The sequence below is a fragment of the Rousettus aegyptiacus genome, unplaced genomic scaffold, assembly GCF_014176215.1.
Source record: "Rousettus aegyptiacus isolate mRouAeg1 unplaced genomic scaffold, mRouAeg1.p scaffold_m13_p_5, whole genome shotgun sequence".
Lineage (NCBI taxonomy): Eukaryota > Metazoa > Chordata > Mammalia > Chiroptera > Pteropodidae > Rousettus > Rousettus aegyptiacus.
Genome location: NW_023416308.1, coordinates 49,064,163 through 49,085,810, shown reverse-complemented (window position 1 = coordinate 49,085,810; position 21,648 = coordinate 49,064,163). Strand labels below are relative to the sequence as shown.

General features: G+C 37.0%; 1 protein-coding gene across 3 annotated transcripts in view; it reads left to right on the top strand.

The window, feature by feature from the left end:
- The first annotated feature begins 303 nt into the window (after nt 1-303).
- Nucleotides 304-21,648, top strand: part of CUL5 (cullin 5) — a 74,356-nt gene continuing 53,011 nt past the window's right edge. The window contains exons 1-3 of one of the 3 annotated variants that reach the window (XM_016160568.2): nt 304-772; nt 9,408-9,514; nt 19,017-19,126. In XM_016160568.2, the coding sequence (XP_016016054.1) occupies nt 19,056-19,126 (71 nt within the window). In that variant the 5' untranslated portion in view covers nt 304-772; nt 9,408-9,514; nt 19,017-19,055. Of the gene's footprint in view, nt 773-9,407; nt 9,515-12,441; nt 12,556-19,016; nt 19,127-21,648 lie in introns of those variants that run through there. The other 2 variants (XM_016160567.2, XM_016160569.2) reach the window with 2 other exon arrangements.

Here is a 21,648-nt window from a genome sequence, read left to right as displayed (position 1 = left end):
ATCAATCTTTTATAGATTATTTCAGTGCCAGACACCCTTGAATGGAAATATTAACATTTTGTGCATTCATTCATTCACGTATCCATTGAACAAATATTTATTGGGATGCTTCTATGTGCCAGTTCTTATTGAAGACGGCTGTCAGAAGCATTTCATTCAGGGTATCTCCCTTAACACACACCGAAACGTCGGGTTTGGCGCAGGCTGAGAGATGTCTGGTTCCGCCAACAGAGGGCGTGCCTTCGCTCTCTTTGCAGCCTCCCACCAAGGCTTCCAGGCTCCCACGCTCGCTCCCGAGCGCGCCCCCGCCCGCCGTGTCACGTGATGTGGTCGTGGAACCCGAGCTGCCCGGCCTAAGCCGAGCTAAATTCGTTGCCGGTTGCCGCTGCGGGTGCAACCACAAAGGCTAATCCGAAGGAGTGGGTAGAGTCGTGGAGCCGATGCTTCCTCTTCCAGTTCAGGTCGGCTCCCGTTACCGTCTCACCGTTCACCGTTTCCGTCTCCCTGAGCGTTTGCATGAGCTCTTTCGTGTGGGGAAGCTCCGGTGACCATGTAGGGGGAAAGAGTGAGGAAGCCAGGTGCCTGGGAAGAGGTCAGCACTGTCGGCACGCCGCCCCGGCGCCCAGCACACCCCCGGTGCGGGCCACTTGGCCCGTCAGCCCCGGTGGGAACTCCGGCCTCGGTTGTGGCCTGCCCCAGAGCGCCACGAAATCTCGCGCCGTCTCGCGAGAATCTAAGTTGAAGGAACATGGCGACGTCTAATCTGTTAAAGGTAAGACCCTCAGTCCAGCTTGGCTTTTACTCCATGACCGCTGGGTTCAGGTCTTCGGGAAAGGCTCTGTTCAGGTTCGGGGGCGAATTGTGGGAGTGTTCAGGGGTTGTCTATTGGAAGGGAAGCTGGGGAGGCAGCCGCCGCGGACCGGAACGCCGGTCTCTGGCCTTGGGGTCGAGAGGCTTTGGTTGTCCCTCCCGCCGGTTGACCGGTGTGTGAAAGGCCCGGCTCAGGGATGGCGGTTAGCGATGCTTTCAAGGGACCAGCTTTGGCTTTAGGCGGGAGATGAATGGTGGTGCTGTGCCACTGCTTGTTGAGCAGTTAGTACTCCTAGGGTCTCAGTTTCTTCTGAAGCGAGAGTCTAAGATACATAAAGGAAAATCCAAGAAAATGCTGCCTAACATAGGTATCAGTGACTCTTCCCCCCCCCTCCTCGATTTCCGTTCTCATTCTCTGCGAAATTCCAAATCAGACAGCACTGTCTTCCACCCTGCTCCCTTCCTCCCTTTTCTGCACGCTATACTTTCCATCCTATTCGCCCATTCTTGAGTTTATATTTTACCCTTTTTTCCCCTTAGGAATTGCTTCTTAACCCCATTGCAGCTCATAACCAGATGACTACTGAAGAAGTGCTACATCGTTTCAGGATTTAGGGAAGTTACTTTATCAAAGAAAACGATTAAAGTTAGTTTTATATATTTGGATAACAAGGGAAATCTAGACCCAGAGGGACAAATTCTTTACCATCAGTCAAAACTTTTGGAGGAGAATAAGGAAGACATGGCACTATTCTTTTTATTCTATGCTTGTGTTTATAGTAGGAATGTTTTGCCTTAAAAGTATTTATTGAAATGTGGGTCTTAGTAGCTCAGGAGCATAATAAATAGAAAGGATGAAATACTCATCCCTCAAACCCGTCATTATGCCTTCAGACACTGTGGATGGATAGTAGAAAATAATTGAATAGAAAATTTAAGATACCGGAACCTCACTCAATGTCTTCTTTAGACTACTGATATTAATTGCCCAATAGATGGGACTGTCTTATAAAATGTCAAACCTTTTACTGTCTTAAGAGGCATTATATTTTCTTTTAAAAGGGGGAGGGCCTAGAACCAGACTGAATTTTGGCCACCTGGAAACTGTATGATTTTGGGCAAGTTTCTTAATCTGCCTGGGTTTCTCATCAATGAAATGGAGTTATTCATAGCACCTGTTTCATAGGAGCATTGTGAAGATTGAGTTAATGTATGTAAAATGCTTAAAACCATGACTGGCAAGTAGTACACAATATACATAACTTACTAGAATTACTGCTTTTTCGGTTTCTCTAAGAAAACTAATTCATGAGAATTGAGTAACCCATCCTATTCTGCTCTTATATAAATAGTAGAGTTCTAATAGTTCAGAAAGAAAACTTGTTTAATTTCTAAAGATTCCTATTAATGCACTCACATAGTTACATGAACAAGAGCTTATGTTATTAACTGAAATGTGTTTAAGGAATAATTGGGTTCCTAAGTCATTGAATTTTTGACTTGATTACCTGCATATATACAGCAAGGTTCCTCCCCCCCCCTCCAGATTCTCTCTTAGAAAAGAGAGAGTTATTTTATTCTACTCCATTCAAAGCCTTGCAAAGGATTGTTTGGACGAGAGAAAAGTCTGAAGCTCTATCAGTCAATACAAGTAAGTGGTTATCTTGTAGAGATTATGAATCTACATCTACAGCACACATCTGTAGAATGAAAAAAACTGCCTGAATTATAGAAAATGAGCAATTACTATATAGGTTAAAAACAGGATTCAGAAGTTCTGTAACTCAAACAACTTTTATCAATAAAAGGAATGTGACGATGCTTTGAAAAAATGGGTAAATGACTTAGTCACTCTAGTACAGTGGTCCCCAACCTTCATGGCACCAGGTAACCAGGCTCCTATGATAATGCCTGATGATCTGAGATGGAGCAGAGGCCATGATGCTAGTGCTGGGGAGCACCTGCAAATACAGGTGAAGCTTCGCTTGCTTGCCCATAGCTTACCTCCTACTGTGTGGCCCTATGTGGCCCGGTTCCTAACAGGCCACGGGCCAGTACCAGACTGCGGCCCAGGGATTGGGGATCCCAGCTCTTGTGAACATGAAAACAAATGTTAAAGATGCACTGGAAAATTTTCAATAAAATTGTTCCATGAAATGTTGAAAGGGTGAAAAAAATTTTTTAAAGATTATTTTATATAGTATGTGATTTTAAATGTATACAAGTAACATAATATAGTGGACATTATAGTCATGTGATTCTATTATTTATATTACCAAAAGTTTACATATTTAAATTGGCCAGAAACTTTTTTTTTTGTTTTTTCTCTCATTGGTGGTGGTGGTGGGAGGGAGAGGTTGCTTTAAATTCATCTTTAGAAGTAGCTAATTAAAAAGTGGGAAGTTTTTCCTCTCAGAGAAATGTCGTGTGCCCCTGCCAGGGTAGACCCGTAACATAATTAATAGGATCATTTGAATTCAAGTCTGGTGCTACCTTGAATAGAGACTGGGGCTGGTGAGGGAGTGGCCACATCAGCCTCTTTTCCTTCTTTGTCAGAATAGACTGCTTCATTAACATTAGAAAAATGCCTTAGGTATTGTGCAATTAGATTTCAGCAGAGCATAGTTGACAGAATTATCATGTCCTATGGTCGAAATGGAGTTATGTGGGCTAGATGAGAATCCAGTTAGAATTTGATTCATTTTCAGTTAAACTGTACCTGAAGAATGATGAGTAATATCATCAACACTGAAGGGGAGGTCTTTGGTGTCCTGCTGAAGTAAAATGTCCTGGTGTTTTCCACTAACTTGGATTAAGTTTATTGAATTTGTGGATGACAGAGTTCAGAAGGATAGCTAATATATTATGAAAAATAACAAGATTCAAAATGTTGATATGGAACTTTTAAGTCTTAACCAAATGTAATAAAACTACCTACTTTTTTTCTATTGGAATTCGATCATAATAATAACTATTCTCTATTTAAAGCAAGTGGACTATTGCTGGATTTTGGAAATCTTTTGGTTATACGAAGATTTGTATGGTACATTTTGACATATAGTTATCAGTTGCTTGAGAGATATATATCTTCAAAAACTTTTTAATAGTGCTCCTTTAACATTTAATGTATAATTCTGCTTGTTCCTTTACTTTTGCAATTATCATCTAGGCCCTCAGTACTCCTGAGTACTCCTTTTCCGAATAGGAACTGTTTAAATCTTATTTTGCTGAACATCATCTCATTTAATTCTTAGCACACTATTTTATCTAGCTATTTGTCCTTAACTTCCTTGGTCAATACCGCAAAATTTTCTAGTACCCCTAAGTTCTCTTTTCCAAGGTTCCTTCCACTTGTTCTGCCTTCAACCCCACCTTTCTCCAGCACTTGGCAGCATATCTCCTGTTACTTTTGTTTCATTCTCCTATATTCTCACTTCTAAGGGGATAAAAATTCATGTAACTCCTCATATAAACTTAACCTGTGCTCTGCTTTGACTTCAAACTTTTGCCCTTTTCTTTTTCCATTTACTATCACAGTTCTTAGAAAAGCAGCCCCCAGTTCTGCCTTTATAATTCTTCACCTTTTTCTTTAACTTACTGTGACTTGGCTCTCTCCCTACTCCCACACAATTATTTTGAAGCTGTTAGTCTTAAAAGTTCTGACAACCTCCATATCGCCAAATGAGATTTTTCTCTGAAACATTCGTTCTCTCTTCTGATATTGTTGATTACTACTTCTGCTTCCTTTTGGTTTTTATAACATTCTTTGGTCTTCTGTCACCCAAATCACTTGTGTTTTTCAGTGATCTCCCTCCTCTCCTCTCCAATATAATTATTTCTCAGGATTTAATCTTCAGCCCTTTTCTATCTTTATACTTTTTTTCTGGGACAGCCTTAACTTCCGTGATTTCACTATTTTTATCTCTTACCTCTGATTTGAGCTCTAGACCAAAACAGTGCTAACCATATCACTTTCCTGCTCAGATACCTTTGATGGTTTAAATTCTTTGAGATCCTTCCAGCTGGGTCTTCTCCCTGATAACATTCATATTAACATTCATTCTCTCTCCCTCTCCCCCTCCTCCCTATTCTCTCTCCTTGCCTCCCACCTCTCTACCTCTTTCTACCTGTCTGATTATTTGTCCCTTCACTAGCATACCAGTTTTCAAGACTCTTTATGTTTACTTTTTCTTCTGTCAGGAATGTCCCCTCCCCTCAATGTTTGCCAGTTGAAATTCTATTTATTCATCAAGGCCTAGCCCAAGTGTCTCCTTTTTCCTTAGTGCTCTCATTTGGAATTAATTGTTGCCTGCTCCGCACAACCGTAGCACTGCATCAATCTCTTTTAACACTTACATTATGTCTTATGTATTAATGAGAGGATCCGTTTACATATCTAATTCCTTTTCTGAGTTATAAGCCCCATTAGTGCTAGGACTTTATTAATCTGTTGATGCCTTAACCATCTAGTGCAGTGATCACTCACGGTAGGTGCTCAAGTAAATGGATGATAATTGGTTGAAAAGAAAAGTATAGTGCAATACCCAGGCATTATAGATGCTTATTAAATGAGTGTTCATTGCTTAAAAGGAGTAATTTATGATTTTATTCCATTCTAGCTAGATCTAGAGAGAGGGAGGGAGAGAGAGAGAGTAGAGGTATAAAATAAATCCACAAGAAAATAAACACTTTAAACTGACATAGGAAGCTCACTACTTTTCTCAGTGGAATGTTTTTGCCCTTTGAGAGGAAAGAAGAAGGAAATACAAAGGAGTGATTCAGAGTGTGTGTAGAATTTATTAAAATAATTTTATTAGACCTATGTACAAGGCATCACGAAGGATATAAAGCTATGTAAAACAATATTCAGCCTATTTGGGAACTTACCGTATACTAAAGGATATTAAAAAGTACTAACGACTTGCTGTAAGGCAAGAACTTCAAGAGTATTACCGCATGCTGTGTGGTTCCTCACAGACTGAGAAGATCATTTCTGGTGGGATGATTGGAAAAGTTTTATGGAGAAAGCATTGGAGCTGGATTTTGAAAAATGGGTGGGCTTTTTTGTAGGTGGTGATTAGCAGAAAATTTGTCAGGAGTGGAGACTAGATCAGCATTGCTGCAGTGCAGTGCTTTGTTGTATTTTATGTGAATGGTGCTCCTTGCAATTGTTGCAGCATAGTAGCCTAGAATATGGGGAACAGTAGGAGACAAGAATACAAAGGAAATTCAGGGTCAGATTGTGAAAGGTCTTCAGTGCTAGGCAAGGGAGTTTAAAATTAAGTTCCATAGATAATGATGTATATTTGAAAACTATGTGTGCAGATACATTGTTAAGCCCTCAATCTCTTGGCTTTTACACATAAAACCTGTTACTCATCATTTCATCTATTTTGTGTGTATTCCAAATCTGATTTGTGGGGTGGCCATGAAGAGGGTATATGTACTAATGAAACTATAACAGGAGTCATTATGTCTGTGGAAAGTAAATTCATTCAACAAGCATATAGCGTTTTCTTATTCCAACTAGATAATGGTGATCTAGGCAGACAAATTCCTGCCCTAAATGTAACTTACATTTTTTTTTGTGGGGGAGAGTAGTAAACATATAAGCAAATAAATATGTACTGTAAGGTCAGGTTGTGACAAATGTTATGAAGAAATATAATCGAGGTGAAAGAGAGTGATAGATGTTATTTTTGATATGATATAGGAAGGCTTCGAAGGAGATCACATTTGAGGGGAGACCTGAATGAAGCAAGAGAAAAAGCAATGTCCATATTTAGGAGGAGAGTTTCACGTAGAGGGAACAGAACAGCTGATGCAAAGGCATTAAATCAGGAACATGCTTGGCAAAGAATATATATATATATAAAATACCAAGATTTGAATGTTTTCAGTATAGTTAAGATACACTACTGGATAATTCTTTTTTAATGTTTATTTAAACATAAATGAGGGCCTCATTTATTTAGAACCTTACTTGTAAATTTTCTTTGGGTTTATGGAAATTATCTGGGCATCTGAGAGGGCCATGATCTTTAGGGCTGCCTTCCCTCACTCCGGTGGCCTGTCTGAGAGTCATGGTTACAGTGGACACTCAGCCTAGGGAAAGAATGAATTCAGGGGTTTGTATGTGTAGAAGTAAGAGTGGCAATAATGAACTAAATCACTTATATAAAACTGGGATAAATGTAAATGTGTGAGTTTTTCATCATCTGTAAAAATAAATGAGTAAAAGGTTACCATAATCTGGAGGTGACGTATGTTAAAGCTACTAACAGGAAGTGACAGTTTAAGATAAACTTACAAGAGGAGAATTTTAGACTGCAGGAGGGTATCAAAAGGACACTAAGGCTTCTATCTGGTGGACAGGGAAGAGTGGAGGAGAGAGGTAGACAAAGACAGGTGTTTCTTGTTAGGTATTTTGCTAGATACTGGTGAACTCAGTCGTGTCATAGAAAGTCCTCTGCCTCTTTCCTCCCTATAGTAGGTAGAGTAAATTGTTGCCTGATAGGCTCTGTTAAACAAGTTACAGCTCAGGTTAAAACAATGGTCATAATACATGGAATATGTACAGGTAATATCATGGATATTTAATCTGTGTAATGGGTTTGTTCGTTCTACAAATATGTGAGCATCTACTCTGTGCTGGATAGTATTGTGACAGTGATATAGTAGTGAATATGACAGACAAGGCCCCTAGTCTTTGGAGCCTATTTTCTAATGTATAAATATTGACACTAAAGGAATAAGCACAACACTCTGGATAGTCTTTGCAGTAATGAGGTCTGTGAAGAAAACAGTATAATCAAGAGTGTTCAGAAGATGGGGCACTATTTTACTTATTTACAACAGAAAGTTATTTTTCTCCCTAAATGTCACTTTCACTATGTTCTGTTGAATTTTCCTTCCCTAGCATTTAATGACATTTTAGCCAGATCCCATATCTTTCTGGTCTTAAAAGTAATGTTTAGTCCAAGTTCAAATTTCAGTCTCATAGCAAATCAAAGCACCTCTTCTACCAGCTCAAGACCTTGGCTCTGGATATACAGAGAAGAAAGGGGAAAGGGCATTTTTCTTAGATTGGTTTGGGAAGACCTCTCTGAGGTGACATTGTTGCTTAGGTGAGCTTGGCATCTTTGAGGAACACCTTCAAAAGGGTGGTGTAGTTGGAATATAGTAAGAATTGCCAGTATTCAAATATATACTGCAGTTTGTGGTTCTTTTGGTTAATGGGGATTGCAGATGTGGTTTTAAAATCACATAACTGGGAGCACTAGCGGCTCATAGACAATATGGGAATCCACACATTCAAGTAGCTAACCTCATAATTTATATGAGAGGCCTAAAATATACAATTGGATTCCTTTTGTGAGTTAGTAAATACTATCACTGGATATAATCCTTAATAGATAAGGAACTTCAAAGAAAACAAATACAAATCTTAAAAAAAAATTAAATTCGTTGGGTTGGTAAAAATGTTACTGGCATGAGAGAATACAAATGATGAAATAATTGCCGTTAATTGTATGGATGTTATTATTTCTAGTATTGCCTTTAATTTGTCCTTTCACCTTGGCTTTTCTTACACTTTTGTCATGAAGAGTTAGCAAGATGTACAGCAATAATAACTACATTCTTTATTTTCTCTTAAATGCAGCATTTGAGATTATAAAATATTATAGTGATATTGCTCCTTTTATTTGATGGGGTATGTTTTGCCTGTATAGATTTCTGGAGATTTTCAGGCAAACCAATAGGTAGTATTTGTATTTTTGTTGCAAAGTAAGTGATTCTGTCACTTTTAAAACATTTTGCAAACCAGTGGGCTTTTCTGTTTTTGCTTGTTTTTATGTGTTTATTTAAGCATTCTTATTTTTTAACTTGGTGACGAATTTTATATATATGGATAAGCAATTTTATGTCTACTCTTTTTCCTGGGATGAATTGAAATGGAATTGTTGTAGATGAACTCATTGCTTGAAAAAGCACTCTTGAATTTCAATGGGAGGTGTGCACATTTTTTTAAGTGATAATATATTCCAGAAAGATCTATATAGCATCTTTCATTATTGGCCTGTAACACCTCCTCCCACTCCAAACATGTTACAAGAAGTTAAACTTTTTCTCTAATTTACTTCCTAATGCATATTTGTTTTTCTTTGAAACAATCACCATGTCTACAGATAAGAGATTGTGGGACATTACTGTCAATCCGTTTTAGAACTGATTCTTCCATTAGGAAATACTTTTCAGAAAAGTTGAATGTATTTTATTTGGGTCTGGCAACTAACATGTTATATTAAGAGATCCTGATTTCTTTATACCTATTAGAGCAGGGAAAGGGAGCTGAACTGTTCACTTGTTTTTCTTTCATCTTTTTTTTTTCTTTCTGTTTTCATCCTGTCTCTCCTAATTGTTTCTGAGAAACTGGACACTTTTTTTTTTTTTTTTTGGTCTCAGCTCTATGGGGGAGACAGTAAGAAGCAACTTAGTAGTAAATAAACTTTAAAATAAAGAGAAAGGGAGACTACAGGGAACAAGAAATAAAGGCTAAGAGAGTTATAACTTCACCATTTGTTTTTATCTGACAGTATGTCCAAAATTGCACTCGTGTCTTCTCCTGATACCATCCAGCTCACATGCATTCCTTTCTGTGCATTTCTCCTGTGGTCAGTGATTCCACCAGCCATTCACTCAAGTAAGAAATTTCAGAGCTATGTTGTGTTATCAAATAGGCAGAACGAGTACATGTTAGGATATCCTGCTTCCATAGAAAAAAATGAGAAAAAAAATGTGTGGGGGTTATATTTGATTTTTTTAAAGAAAACTTTCAGACATTTAATCTATATTTTAGAGTCTTTAGTATAATTTTGAATTTTACTGGGGGGTACTGGTCATTGGAGGGACTATATACTAGTCATTTGAGAGCTTAGGGCCTTAATACTGCTTGTTGAGTCATTTTTAACATCATTTTTCTCATTTCCATATCTAATTACCACCAAATCTTGTTATTGTAGGAGAAGTAGAAGCAGTAGTAGTTCTAATATAATGATAGCCAACATTTGTGTAATGTTTGTTTATGTCAGCCACTTTTCTGAACATTGTACATATATATCCCTATAACTGCCCTTTCAACTAGGTACTTATTAAATCCATTTTACATAGATGAAGCTGAAGCCCAAAGAGTTTAAGTAACTTACTCAAGGTCACACATTCAATAAATGGCAAGTCATAATTTTATTCTTATAAAGTCTGCTTCACAGACCTCATCCCATTAGCACCTTTCTGTTTCATTGCCTGTTTATGATTTCATCATTTATTGTTCATATGGATTATTGTATTAGCTTCCTGTTAGACTCCCTTTCAATTTTTCCTTCAGTGAGTTTGTAGATAATCTTTCTAGAAATTAAATATAATCACGTCAGTAGCCAAGGACTACCATTTTCCCTCCATCCAAAGCATTATTTAATGTGTTTTATAATGTTACTATAGTTTATTTTCCTTAGAGTGAATGCTTTCTTACTTTCAGGTGCAAAATATGTGTTTTAGGATCATCCCTACTCCAGTTTTGGAATTAGCATTTTCTTTAAGGATCCTTTTTGTGGCATATGGTACTGAGAAATCAAGATCTGGATGTTAGGTATGCTAATTGCAATTGGGGTATCATTGTTTTCAAGCCCTCTCTGGAATGAACTAGGATACACACACACCACTATACTATACTTATTTCTGTTTTTGTATTATCAAAACTTATGAGTTCACTCCAATCCCAATAAATTCAATTCTAATAAATTTAATTCTGTTATTTTCCTTTTTCATGTATGTAACTTCCTTCTCTGACAGTGAGGAATCTTGCTTTTCGACTGAATTATTCAAGAAGGAGGGAAGGGAAGGAAGGGGAAAAAGAACTTAACATTCTTACTATGTATAGATGTAAAACTATGAATATCTTAAGCTCAGAATTCTTTAACAATTAAAAATAGATTTACCAATTAAATACACTAAAAACTCAGTAAGATTTAAATGAACAACACTAGCATGACAATTTTTAAACTATTGAATTATAACCTATATACAAAAATGCATACAAATCATTAGTGTATAGTTGGAAACATACCTGTATAATCAGCATCCAGATCTAGATAGAATATTAACAGTACTCCTGAAAGCCCCTCTCTCTTGGCCCATCGAACTCTTAACTTTTAATCCCCTCCCCAAGGTAATCAGTGTTCTGACTTCTTGTAACAATAGGTGTGTTTTGCTTGTTAATGGACATTGATTGTATGTACTCTTGTGTCTGACCTCATTGCTCAACATTGTGAGATCCATCTGTATTATCACATGGTAAATTTTTGTTGCTATATTTCATTTTTATGACTCTTCCACAATTTATCCATCCTATTGTTGATGGACATTGGGTTGTTTCCAATTTTTTAATATTGAGAATAAAGATAACTGTACTATCTTTTACAAGTCTTTGGGTAGACATATGTATGCAACTCAGTTGCAGGTATACCTAGGAGTATAATTGCTGGGTTACATATTATACATATATTCAGCTTTCATAGATACTGCTAAATAGTTTTCTAAAATGGTTGTGCCAATTAATACTCTCACCAGCACAATGAGTCCTAAAATCTCTAAATTCTCTCCCAACACTTGGTATTGTCATTCCTTTCTATTTTAGCTTTTTTTGCTCGTATGTAGTGATGTTTTATTATGGTTTTAATATGTATTTCCCTGATGATTATCGATGATGGGCACCTTTTCATATAATTTTTGGCCATTTAGCTATTTTCTTCAAAGGGTTCAAAGTTTTGCCAGTTTTTAAATTGGATTGTCTTTCTTTTCTTACTGGTTTTTAGGACTCTGCATATTCTGGATAAGAGCCTTTCTTGGGTATATATCTTCTTCCACTCTGTGGATTGCTTTTTTCACTCCTAGTGGTATCTTTTGAGGAACTAGAGTTCTTAATTTTAATACAGTACTATTTGTCATTTTTTTCATCTTACGATTATTGCTTGGTCACACATAGGTCATACAAATGATCCAGACTCTACTTGCATTAATATTTAAATTTTTAATGAAAAAAAAGTTTATTTTTATAGTTTTGAACCTCAGGAATAAATCTTGGAACCTTTTTAGGAATCCATGAACCACAATTTAAGAAACACTATACTGGAATGTGAATTCCTTGAAGAACTTTCATTTATGTGTCCGAATGACTGGCATAATTTTTCATGTACAGTAGGCACTCAGGTATTTATTGAATGAATACATGTAATAAGTGAATGATGAAGAAGTACCCCAAAATAAACTCTTATCAGTATTATAATTTTTTCTTAAAGTCAATTTGTGTGTCTAAAATATAAGCATTGTCAGAATTTAATTATTTTTTTCTCTGTAGAAAAACCTAAAGGCTTTAAAGGGAACTGTAATATATTTTTTATTTCAATGGAAAAAAATTCAACTTTTGGAAAAATAGTTTAAGGGTAAATATGTTTTTTATGTAATGATACTTTCACCTTATTGCTTTTAGATAATTGCCACTAATTTATTATATCATAGATTTTTTTTTTTTTTGCAATTTACAGATCTGATGAAATTAACCCACAGGCTGGATCTGGGCCATACATTAGAAGTTTCTTCATTCCTCATCCCAGAAAGATTCAAGGAGTTAAGAATGTGGCTCTAACAGAACCAAATTATTTACCTTTGTGTAAATGAATTAATACACTTGTATGTATTTAGAATAGTATCGAACACACAACTAGCAATTAGATATTATAATGTAAAATGATCAAAATGATGGCGTGATCTATCATGAAGATTATGCTGAAGTTAAATAATAGTGTAAATAACTGAACTCAATTTTATTTATAGATATTAGATATATGAACTATGCATGGAAATGTAAAGTAAAACATTTAAAGGTAAACACAGGAAATTCTCTTGTATCACAGATATCATATTTAAAAAATTAGCCAAATGCCATATATTTGCAATGAAAGAAATAGTGGAAAATCATGCAATGCAATGATTAAACAAAACCAGTAAAAATATAATGAGAAACTTAAAAAATTCCACCCTTCTAGAACCTCAATTTCAAGCATCCTACTCTGATTAATTAACCACTCCTGTCTTTATAACTCATTCTAGTACTCTTATTTCAATAATCTAACTCTTCTAGGGTCTGCAGCCTATTTCTGCCATCATATTGTTTATGTCTTTGATCTGTGGGTTTATAGTTTCCATCAGATTAGGAAACATTTTGGCCTTTATTTCTTCAAATATTTCCCCCACCCCGGGACTCTGGTTATATGTAGGTTAGGATGATTTGATGTCCCACGGCTCACTGATACTTATTTTTTAAACTCTTGTTTCTACGACGTTCCTGCTTTCCTCTGTCTTCTTGAATGTGTGGCGTATATTTATAATAGCTGATTGAACATCTTTGTCTACTAAAACTATGTCATTTCTGGGTCAGTTTCTGTTGATGGGTTTTTCTCTTCATGGGTTATATCTTCCTTCTTTGCCTGCTTGGTAATTTTTGATTGGTTGCCAGACATTGTGAGTTTCATGGTTTAGGGCCTGAATTTTTAAAATGTCTTTCAAATATTTTTGGATTTGGCTGTGACACAGTTAAATCGCTTGGAATCAGTTTGAACATTTTGAAGCTTGCTTTTAAGTTTTGTTAGAGTGGGTCTATAACAACATTCAGGGTAGAGTTACTGTGGCTCCACTATAGATGCTGTACCTTTCTGAGGACTCTACCAATGCCTAGCATATTAAGAAACATTTCTACTCTGGCTAGTGAGAACACAAAGTACTCGTACTCCCAGTCTCGTACTCCTAGTCTCGCTTTGTGTGGGCTCTGGTGATTGCTGTGTACTCCTGTTTAATGATTCTTTCCCCAGTCTCTGATAGCTTTCTCACACACTTGTCTAAGTCAATATTCAATCAAAGACTCAAGGAGACCCCTCTATATATCTCCAGAGCTCTCTCTGTGTAGCTCCCTATTTTCTTATACTTGGTGCCACAAATTTTCATTGCTTTGGCCTCCCCAAACTCTGAAATCTGCCTTTTAGTATTAGTAAAATCGCCAGACTTTCATTTTCCCCTGCTTGTGCTGAGGCCTGAAATCTCTAGGCAGTATGCTTGGGTATTTGGAGGGCACTCACTTCATTTGTTTTCCTTTTCTCAGGAAGCACTGTCCAGTACTGCCCTTTGGCTTTCTAGTTGTTTAGGCAGGTGGGGAAATCTGGCTCCTATTATTTCATCATGATTGAAAGCAGGACTGTCTTTCATCATCCTGATGTCTTTCCTTTCTCCCTTACCCAGCATAAATTCTCCGGTCAATAATTATAATCACTCCTTCAAATACACTTTTGACTCTGTTGCACCTCTTTTGTTTCACTGGGTAAAACCACAACCCTGGTTAAATCCATCTCCTCACCTTTCACTGCCAGCACCTGTGTAGTTGAATGTTGCAGAGGAAAATGCACTCATGCTGTTTCCACTTTAAATATATGACCACAAACTATAATTGAGCCTAGTCACACTATACTTCAATAATCATTTATTTTTCCACTTTCCTAAATGTCTGCTTCCCATCTTTTCTCTCAAAATTCCAGCACCTCCTCCCCCAGTCTCCAAGGCATTTTTCTTATTTCCACATCACTGAGAAATTAAAAAATGAACTTCTCAGCATGGCAGCACATCTATCCACCTACCAGCATCTGCATGTACATACTTTGCCTTCTCTTAGAATATAGCCAATTTCTCCACCAGTGCATTAGATTCCATTTTCTCTTGCCCACCCTGGGCAATTTAAATTCTACAATAGTATTCTCCCTTTTTCTCCTATATGTCAATATTATATCTTGGAACATGCCTAGCAGTATACAAACATAACATATTACATTTAAAAAAAAAAAAAAACAATCAACTCCCTCTCACCCTAATAATTACAATGCCATTTCTGTGCTCCCTTTTACAGCAAAAATTGTCAAGTTGTCTGTACTTTCTCTACTTTTTCCTATCTTTCTTTCTTAATCTACTCCAGTCTGGCTTTTGTCCTTATCACTCTACAATAAAAAACTGATATTGACAAAAATCTCAATGATTTCAATGTTGTTATTTCAGTTGTTATCTTACATTTGCTAAAGCTGATCAACCCCCTCTTTCTTGATACACTTTATTCACTTGGTTTCCAGAATGCGGTACTCTTGATTCTCTTGCCATCTCTGGTTGCTCTGTCTTCTTAGTTCTTACTCTTTTTCCTACTTCTTATTGTTGGATACCTAAGGACTCAGGCCTGGATATTCTCTTCTACTTATATTCACTTTCAGTAATTTTTTAAAACCCTCCTGTATTCTTATGACTTTCAGATTTTTGTTTCCTAATCAGACCTTTCTTTTAAATCTTGATTTGCTCATCAAGTTGCCTATTTAACATCTTCAAATGTGTTTGAATGTGTCAAATGTAACATGTCTGAAGCCAAATTCCTAAGCTTTCATTTTTAAGCCTGTTACATTTGCAGTTTTTCTATCCCAGTTGATAGCAATGCCATGCTTGGACATGTCAAATCACAAAACTAAAGCAATTTAGTAATGAATTTTATGTCTTTTATTAAAGGAAAAATAATCCATACATTGGGGAAATATAGTGCCTAACAAGCAGTGGAGCATTCTTAATGAGGGATTTTAAGCAAGAATGAGTTTTATAGAATGTCAGAAGAAGCAATGTGTAAACAAGGCTAGGGATGGCTAGGAGGTTAGGGCTTTCCTTATAAGGTAAGCAGGTCCTCCCCCCCACCCCCCATTAAAGTTATCTAGTTTAGTTGGAGGATGGTGATTGGTGGTAAGTTCCCTTGACAGTGAGCAGTTTTCTATATGTGCAGTCTGACTTAGGAGGTTTGGATTTGTGATGTGGTCTGGCCACAAGCGTGGCCTCCATTTTGTGGGTCCTTATATACAAATTAATTTTATCAGATAAAAACCTTAGAGTCATCCTTTATTTCTTTCTCTCCAATGCATACTGTGAGGAAATTCTGTTAGTGCCACCTTTAAAACATAAAATCTGCAACTCACTGACTCCATTGCTACCACCCTGGTCAAATTCATTATCATCATTATCATCTCTCACCGTGCCTCCGAACCCTACCCATCCCTAACCCTTGCCTCTTGTAATGTATTCACAACCTAACAATCACGGAGATTTTTAAATGTCACTTCTTGCTCAGAATTTTTTAATGATTCCTCGTCTCACTTATATTGAAGCCAAAGTCTTTATAGTGCTCTTCAAGGCCTTACATGATCCAACCTTCTTGTTTTTCTGATCTCATCTGCTCTTTCCTCTGTCCTTACTTTGTTCCACCTTAAGTACATCTTCTGTGTTCTACCTTGCAGTGGCTGCTTCCTCTGCCTGGAATATTCTTTCCCCACATATCTTCCATGGCCAACTACCCATTGGCTTCCCCATGGCCCATTTGTGTTTTTGAGAAAAGTACCTGTGAGGGAATTAGTTGTGCTGTAAGGAGTAAATGATAAAGTGGCAGGGGGATGGCAAATGTTGAAATCCTCTTGGTCTGAAAGAGCCCACGTGTGAGATAATCCTAGACTTACTAGCAATTGGTGAGAGTGATAATGAAAAACTTAAAGCAGCCTTAAGTTAGCCATTCAAACATTTATAAATCATGGTTCATAATTTGAAGGTCCCTTCACCTTAGGCATTCTGTTTTGTAGAGAATAGGTTCAGGGTATGCTCTTCAGTTTAACAGAATAAGTAAAAAAATTGCTCGAGTATCAAATTTGGAATCTATTATAAAAGCTTAATAGAAAACATTCAGTTATTTAAGTCCTCTTTTAATTGAGTATTGAGGAAAATGTTTCTGTAATGACTCTTGTATGTTTTCATCAAATAGGAAAATGAAAATGTGTTTCCTATTATTTTGCCATATATGATACATTTCAGAGCCTAACCAGTATTTAATTTATCTCGAATACCCTTTTAGTCCTCTTTACCTTTTTGTTTTTTAATTGAAGGATTTATAGTACATTTAATTTTATAAGTTGTCAAAATTGCTCATGGAAATAGACTTAATTGACACGATAAAGTATTCTCTTATTAAGAGGGAATTATGAGTTTCTGTGTCATAGTCAGGAAAAGATACGTGTATTCTTTCTGTGGTTCTTTGATACTTGTTAGTTTGTACACCGTTTTCTTAGAGGGAAGAATAAATGAAGAAATGAGAGTTATAGGAAAATAACAGTAGGAAAAGGTTAGTACACAAAGTGTATGCCATAGGATCACAAATCTGACTGAATTTTTAATTAGACAACACTAATATGTCCATAAGGTAAAAATAAACTAGTTTTTTAGGGGAGAAGCAGAGCAAATCCTGGTACTAAATTTTGGGTGAATATCTTTTGTGGGTTCTTGTAATAAGAATACTGTGATAAAAGTAAGTACCTGGGGCAAGACAGTACAATAGCTTTTAGGATCAGCTGTGTTTGTAGATGTAAGAAGCATCACTTGCTCTCACAGGAGTTTAATGTTAGTGGTTCATTTGGAGGGAAGGGGTCCTAACATTTTAATGTAATTTTATCATGAATTTGCTAAACATGCAGATTCTAAACTCATCCTCAAGAGATTCTGATCCAGCAGGTCTAAGGTAGGTTTTAGAAATCTATATGTATAATCACCACCCTAGATGATTCTAATATAGGTTCTTGTCAGACCATATATTTAGAAACTGCTTCTGGGTTATAATTTCAGGGAGTTCACATATTCTGCATAGTCAGTTTATGGACCTTATTTGGTACAAGTAAGCAACATCCTCAACAATTGTATAGTAAAAACAATGAGTTTCATAGGGGTGTGTGGTGCTGTTATCTTAGAAAATTGACTTTTGTTGAAATCTATTGACAAAAACAAGTTACATGGCCAATACTTAATTTGAAAAGGAACAGTACAAATGACTAATATATGGAGTTTCCTTTTTTCTTTTTAGTAATATAATGAATTGATTTTATTTCTAATATCGAATGACTTTCACATTCTTGGGTTTAACCACACATGATTATGAAGTATTCTGTTGATATGCCGCTTGTTTAATTTATTAATATTTATTTAAGACTTTTGCATTTCTGTTCTCTAGTTAGATTGGTCTAGAGTTTCCATTTCTTGTTCTCTTATCACCAATTTGGTATCAAGGTTTTGTTAGAATTATAGAATGAGATAGGTATCTCTCCGTGGGGTGTTTTTTTTTTTTTTTTGGTCTTGTTTTTCAGAGTTTATATAGATTTTCAATACACTTTTTGTGAGGAGTTTAGGACAACTGTAAAATCAGAGGGTACCATCTCCACACACAAGACCACCCTTACTTCTGACACCAGCTGCGTGTTTGGGTGGCTCCCAAAACCAGCTTGAGGTTCCAAAATTCATGAGAAAGACTCAGGTCTTACTTAAAGCTTTTCTACTCAGGGTTACATTTTATTACAGAGAAAGAATACAGATTAAGATCAGCCAAAGGAAGAGACATAAAGGGCAGAGTCCAGGAGGGTTTCAAACACAGAACTTCCCTTGTCCTCTCCTGTGCAGTCAGGTCACATTTCACTCCTTCCTCAATGTGTGACAGTGCATATGGAGTACTGCTAGCCAGGGAAGTTCACCTAACTTTTGGCATCCAAAATTTTTATTAGGGCTTCATCATGTAGGTGTAATTGATTGATTGTTCACATGGGTAATCTCAGTCTCCAGGTTGGCTGACCCAAAGCCTCCACCCTAAGTCACATTGTTGGTGTTTCTGGATTGCCCAGCCACCACCTTAAGACTATATGTGTGTGACCAGCCCTCTCTTTAAATCACATTATCATACTATCCAGTATGACCCAAGGTCCCCAGGCAGATAATGACATAACATTCCAAGGGCCCAGCGATTATCTCGTAGAAGCCAAGGGCAAAGGCCAGACCACCCCTTTGGACCAGACTAAATTATTTACTAATACACTTTTGTACAATTGCTTTTCAATTTTATGATTGTCTTCCTGTGATTCCTTGATACCAATTAAATTTATAGTGATTCCATTATAGAAAACTGATTCTTTTACATTTCTCTAGCTAGCTCTTAAAAATTACATGCTTGGTTTAATTGCATTTAAATTAAACTACTGTTTATCCTTTTTTTTTTATTAAAGAATAAAGGTTCTCTTCAGTTTGAAGACAAGTGGGATTTCATGCGTCCAATCGTTTTGAAGCTTTTACGCCAGGAATCTGTTACAAAACAGCAGTGGTTTGATCTGTTTTCGTAAGTAATTCATTAATTCAAACTTTCTGCTAACATAAAGGAAATTTTGGTGATGCATTTCTATAACCAAATGAAATGTTTACTCCAGATTGCTCTGTTTCTGTTTAAAATTATTACTAGTTGTGTCAGGGGCCCCCAAGACCACCCCTAGGTTCATTGATTTGCTAGGAGGACTCTTAGGATTGAACATGTTGTATTGATAGCCATGATAATGATACAAAGCAAAATCAGCAAAGGGAAGAAGGCAAATGGGGTGAAGTCTGAGAAAAAACAGGTGCAAGTTGCCCAGAGTACTCTCCCTGTGGAGTCTCACAAAACACTCTTAATTTCCCCAGCAACAAGATTGACAACATGTGTGATATGTTGTCTACTTAGGAAGCTCACTAGAGACTAAGTGCCCAGCGATTTCATTGGGGGCTGGTTACATAGGCTGCCTCTGCCTGACGTGAACCAGCATTCCAGACCCTTAGAGAACGAGAGCAGGTGTTCATTGTCAACCATTTTGTTTATACAAACAATTTAGGCACAGCGAGCTATTCTTAACATTTTAGGCAAGTTTTATGTCAGTGTAGGGAACTGGTGACCATTCAAATTCTCAGAGGCCAGCCAAAGCTAAGAAGCCTTTTCTAAAGAATATAGTCTCAGGTCTGCTATGTTAACTCTTGGCTTTTGGCCAAATGACTTTACAGCAAAACTGTTATCAGTAAGACTCCACACAGCAAGGCAAGACTAGCTTGTTGTATTTATTGCAGTTATACCTTTTAGAGGTCCTGGTTTTAGCTGATTAAAATATATCCTATCCACCATGAGGTTTATCTTAGAAAACTAGATGGCTTTCTCTTTCACTTTTTATATGGATCTTTTTTACATGCCCCGAAGTATCAGGCAAAGTATAACTCTCGCTCATAAGTTGAAGCAGGCCTGAGAGTTTTCGAGGGTTGAAGCAGTTTCATGATAGTCAGGGTTCACGTGGTACCCCAGGAAACAAAGAATTTACAATCGTTAGGGTACCCCAAGCAAGACATACATTAGGCAGTATAGGTTAACAAGGCCCCCAGTGTGTTGCGCTTCCCTTGGGTCCTTTTGCTCTAGAGTTCCCAGTTTAGTTCAGTAAATTCAGGTCAGGCCTTGATTTCAGTTGGACTGCCTGAAATCAGTTAGTTCCAAATGGTTTCATTTACCCATGAGACCAGATCATTTGCCTAACTAGTGTGGATTTAGAAGTGTTCTGTGTGGGAAATGCTGCCTCAGAAGACTGTTAGATTGGAAGCTTGGCAGCCACTGTGAATTCAGGGCACTCACAGAAGCACGGAAAGCGTACACCAGGAGTTTTTCTTCAGGAAGAGGGGACAGCTTTCAAGAATAGTTCTGAAAAACAAAAATTATTAACGTCTTCCTCTCCTGGTGGTGGGTTTTGTTTTTTCTGTCATAAAATTAGTATGTCTAATTCAGTAATGAAAACTATTCGTTTTTTTCCCAATGATCCAGACCTGCAAGAGGAACAAAAACATTTTTACAGAAAGACATTTTTGTATAACTTAAGTAGAAAGACATACCATGTTTAGGAATTGGTCAAGGTAGAATCTGCAATTTTCAGAAATTTTCTGAATAGGTTTATGTCACCTCCCACTACTTTTGTCCTCGTTTATTTAGTGAGCAACCTAGAAAAGATCAGTTTTTTTCTGAAGACCGCTATGTTTAATAAACAGGTTTCCGTATTGAGGTGTGTGTAAAAGGAAGCTTGGAGAGGTGAAGGTACAGGAGATAGAATCAGGTTATTAATACATTGTTGGAAAACTGCAACTAATTCAAAAAGCTGAATACAGGTCAATAGCAGTAAGACATTCATAAGAGGAGTTAAAGAGTCTTGTCTGTAAGGAGTGAGTATAGTACCCTCTCCCAACTTTAATCTTTTGGCAGTAACCACAAGTTAAGAATGTACTTAGTCTCTGTATCAGATATATAGAACCATTCAGCAGCTTGATTTCAGATGGCCCCATCAGAGATTAAGCCCCTTTTCTCTGGTTATCCGCAAGTGATTCAGATGATCCAACCAGAAGGCATGATGTTCTCACTTTATGGCTTCACAAATATTGTCTTAAATCTTCAGCAGTCCTCAAGTCAAAGTCTTGTTCATTGAGCGCATGCCTGGCATAGTTTGGTACAACTTGTGTTGCGATTTAAACAGCCCAGTATCAAACAGTATAGTTTCAGCCTAGAGTCAGATCCAACCAATTAGAATCTGTGAATTCAGGATTCCAAAAAAAGCCAGTGACTTTTCTTCAGCATCAGCAAAGCTAAGATGTGGCATGACAGTCAATTCCAAGTCCAAGTGATGAGCAAGACTCTTTTAAGCTCATTTCATGTTGTCTGACAGTCTAAATTAATCCACTCAAAAATATGCACATCAGATTGGAAAATCATCAGCCTCTATGGGTCAGACATCTGATTTCAAAAGAGCTCAGTAGCAACTAAAAACTACTTTTTAAAACAAAAGTGTCATACCTTCTGGAGATTTCCTT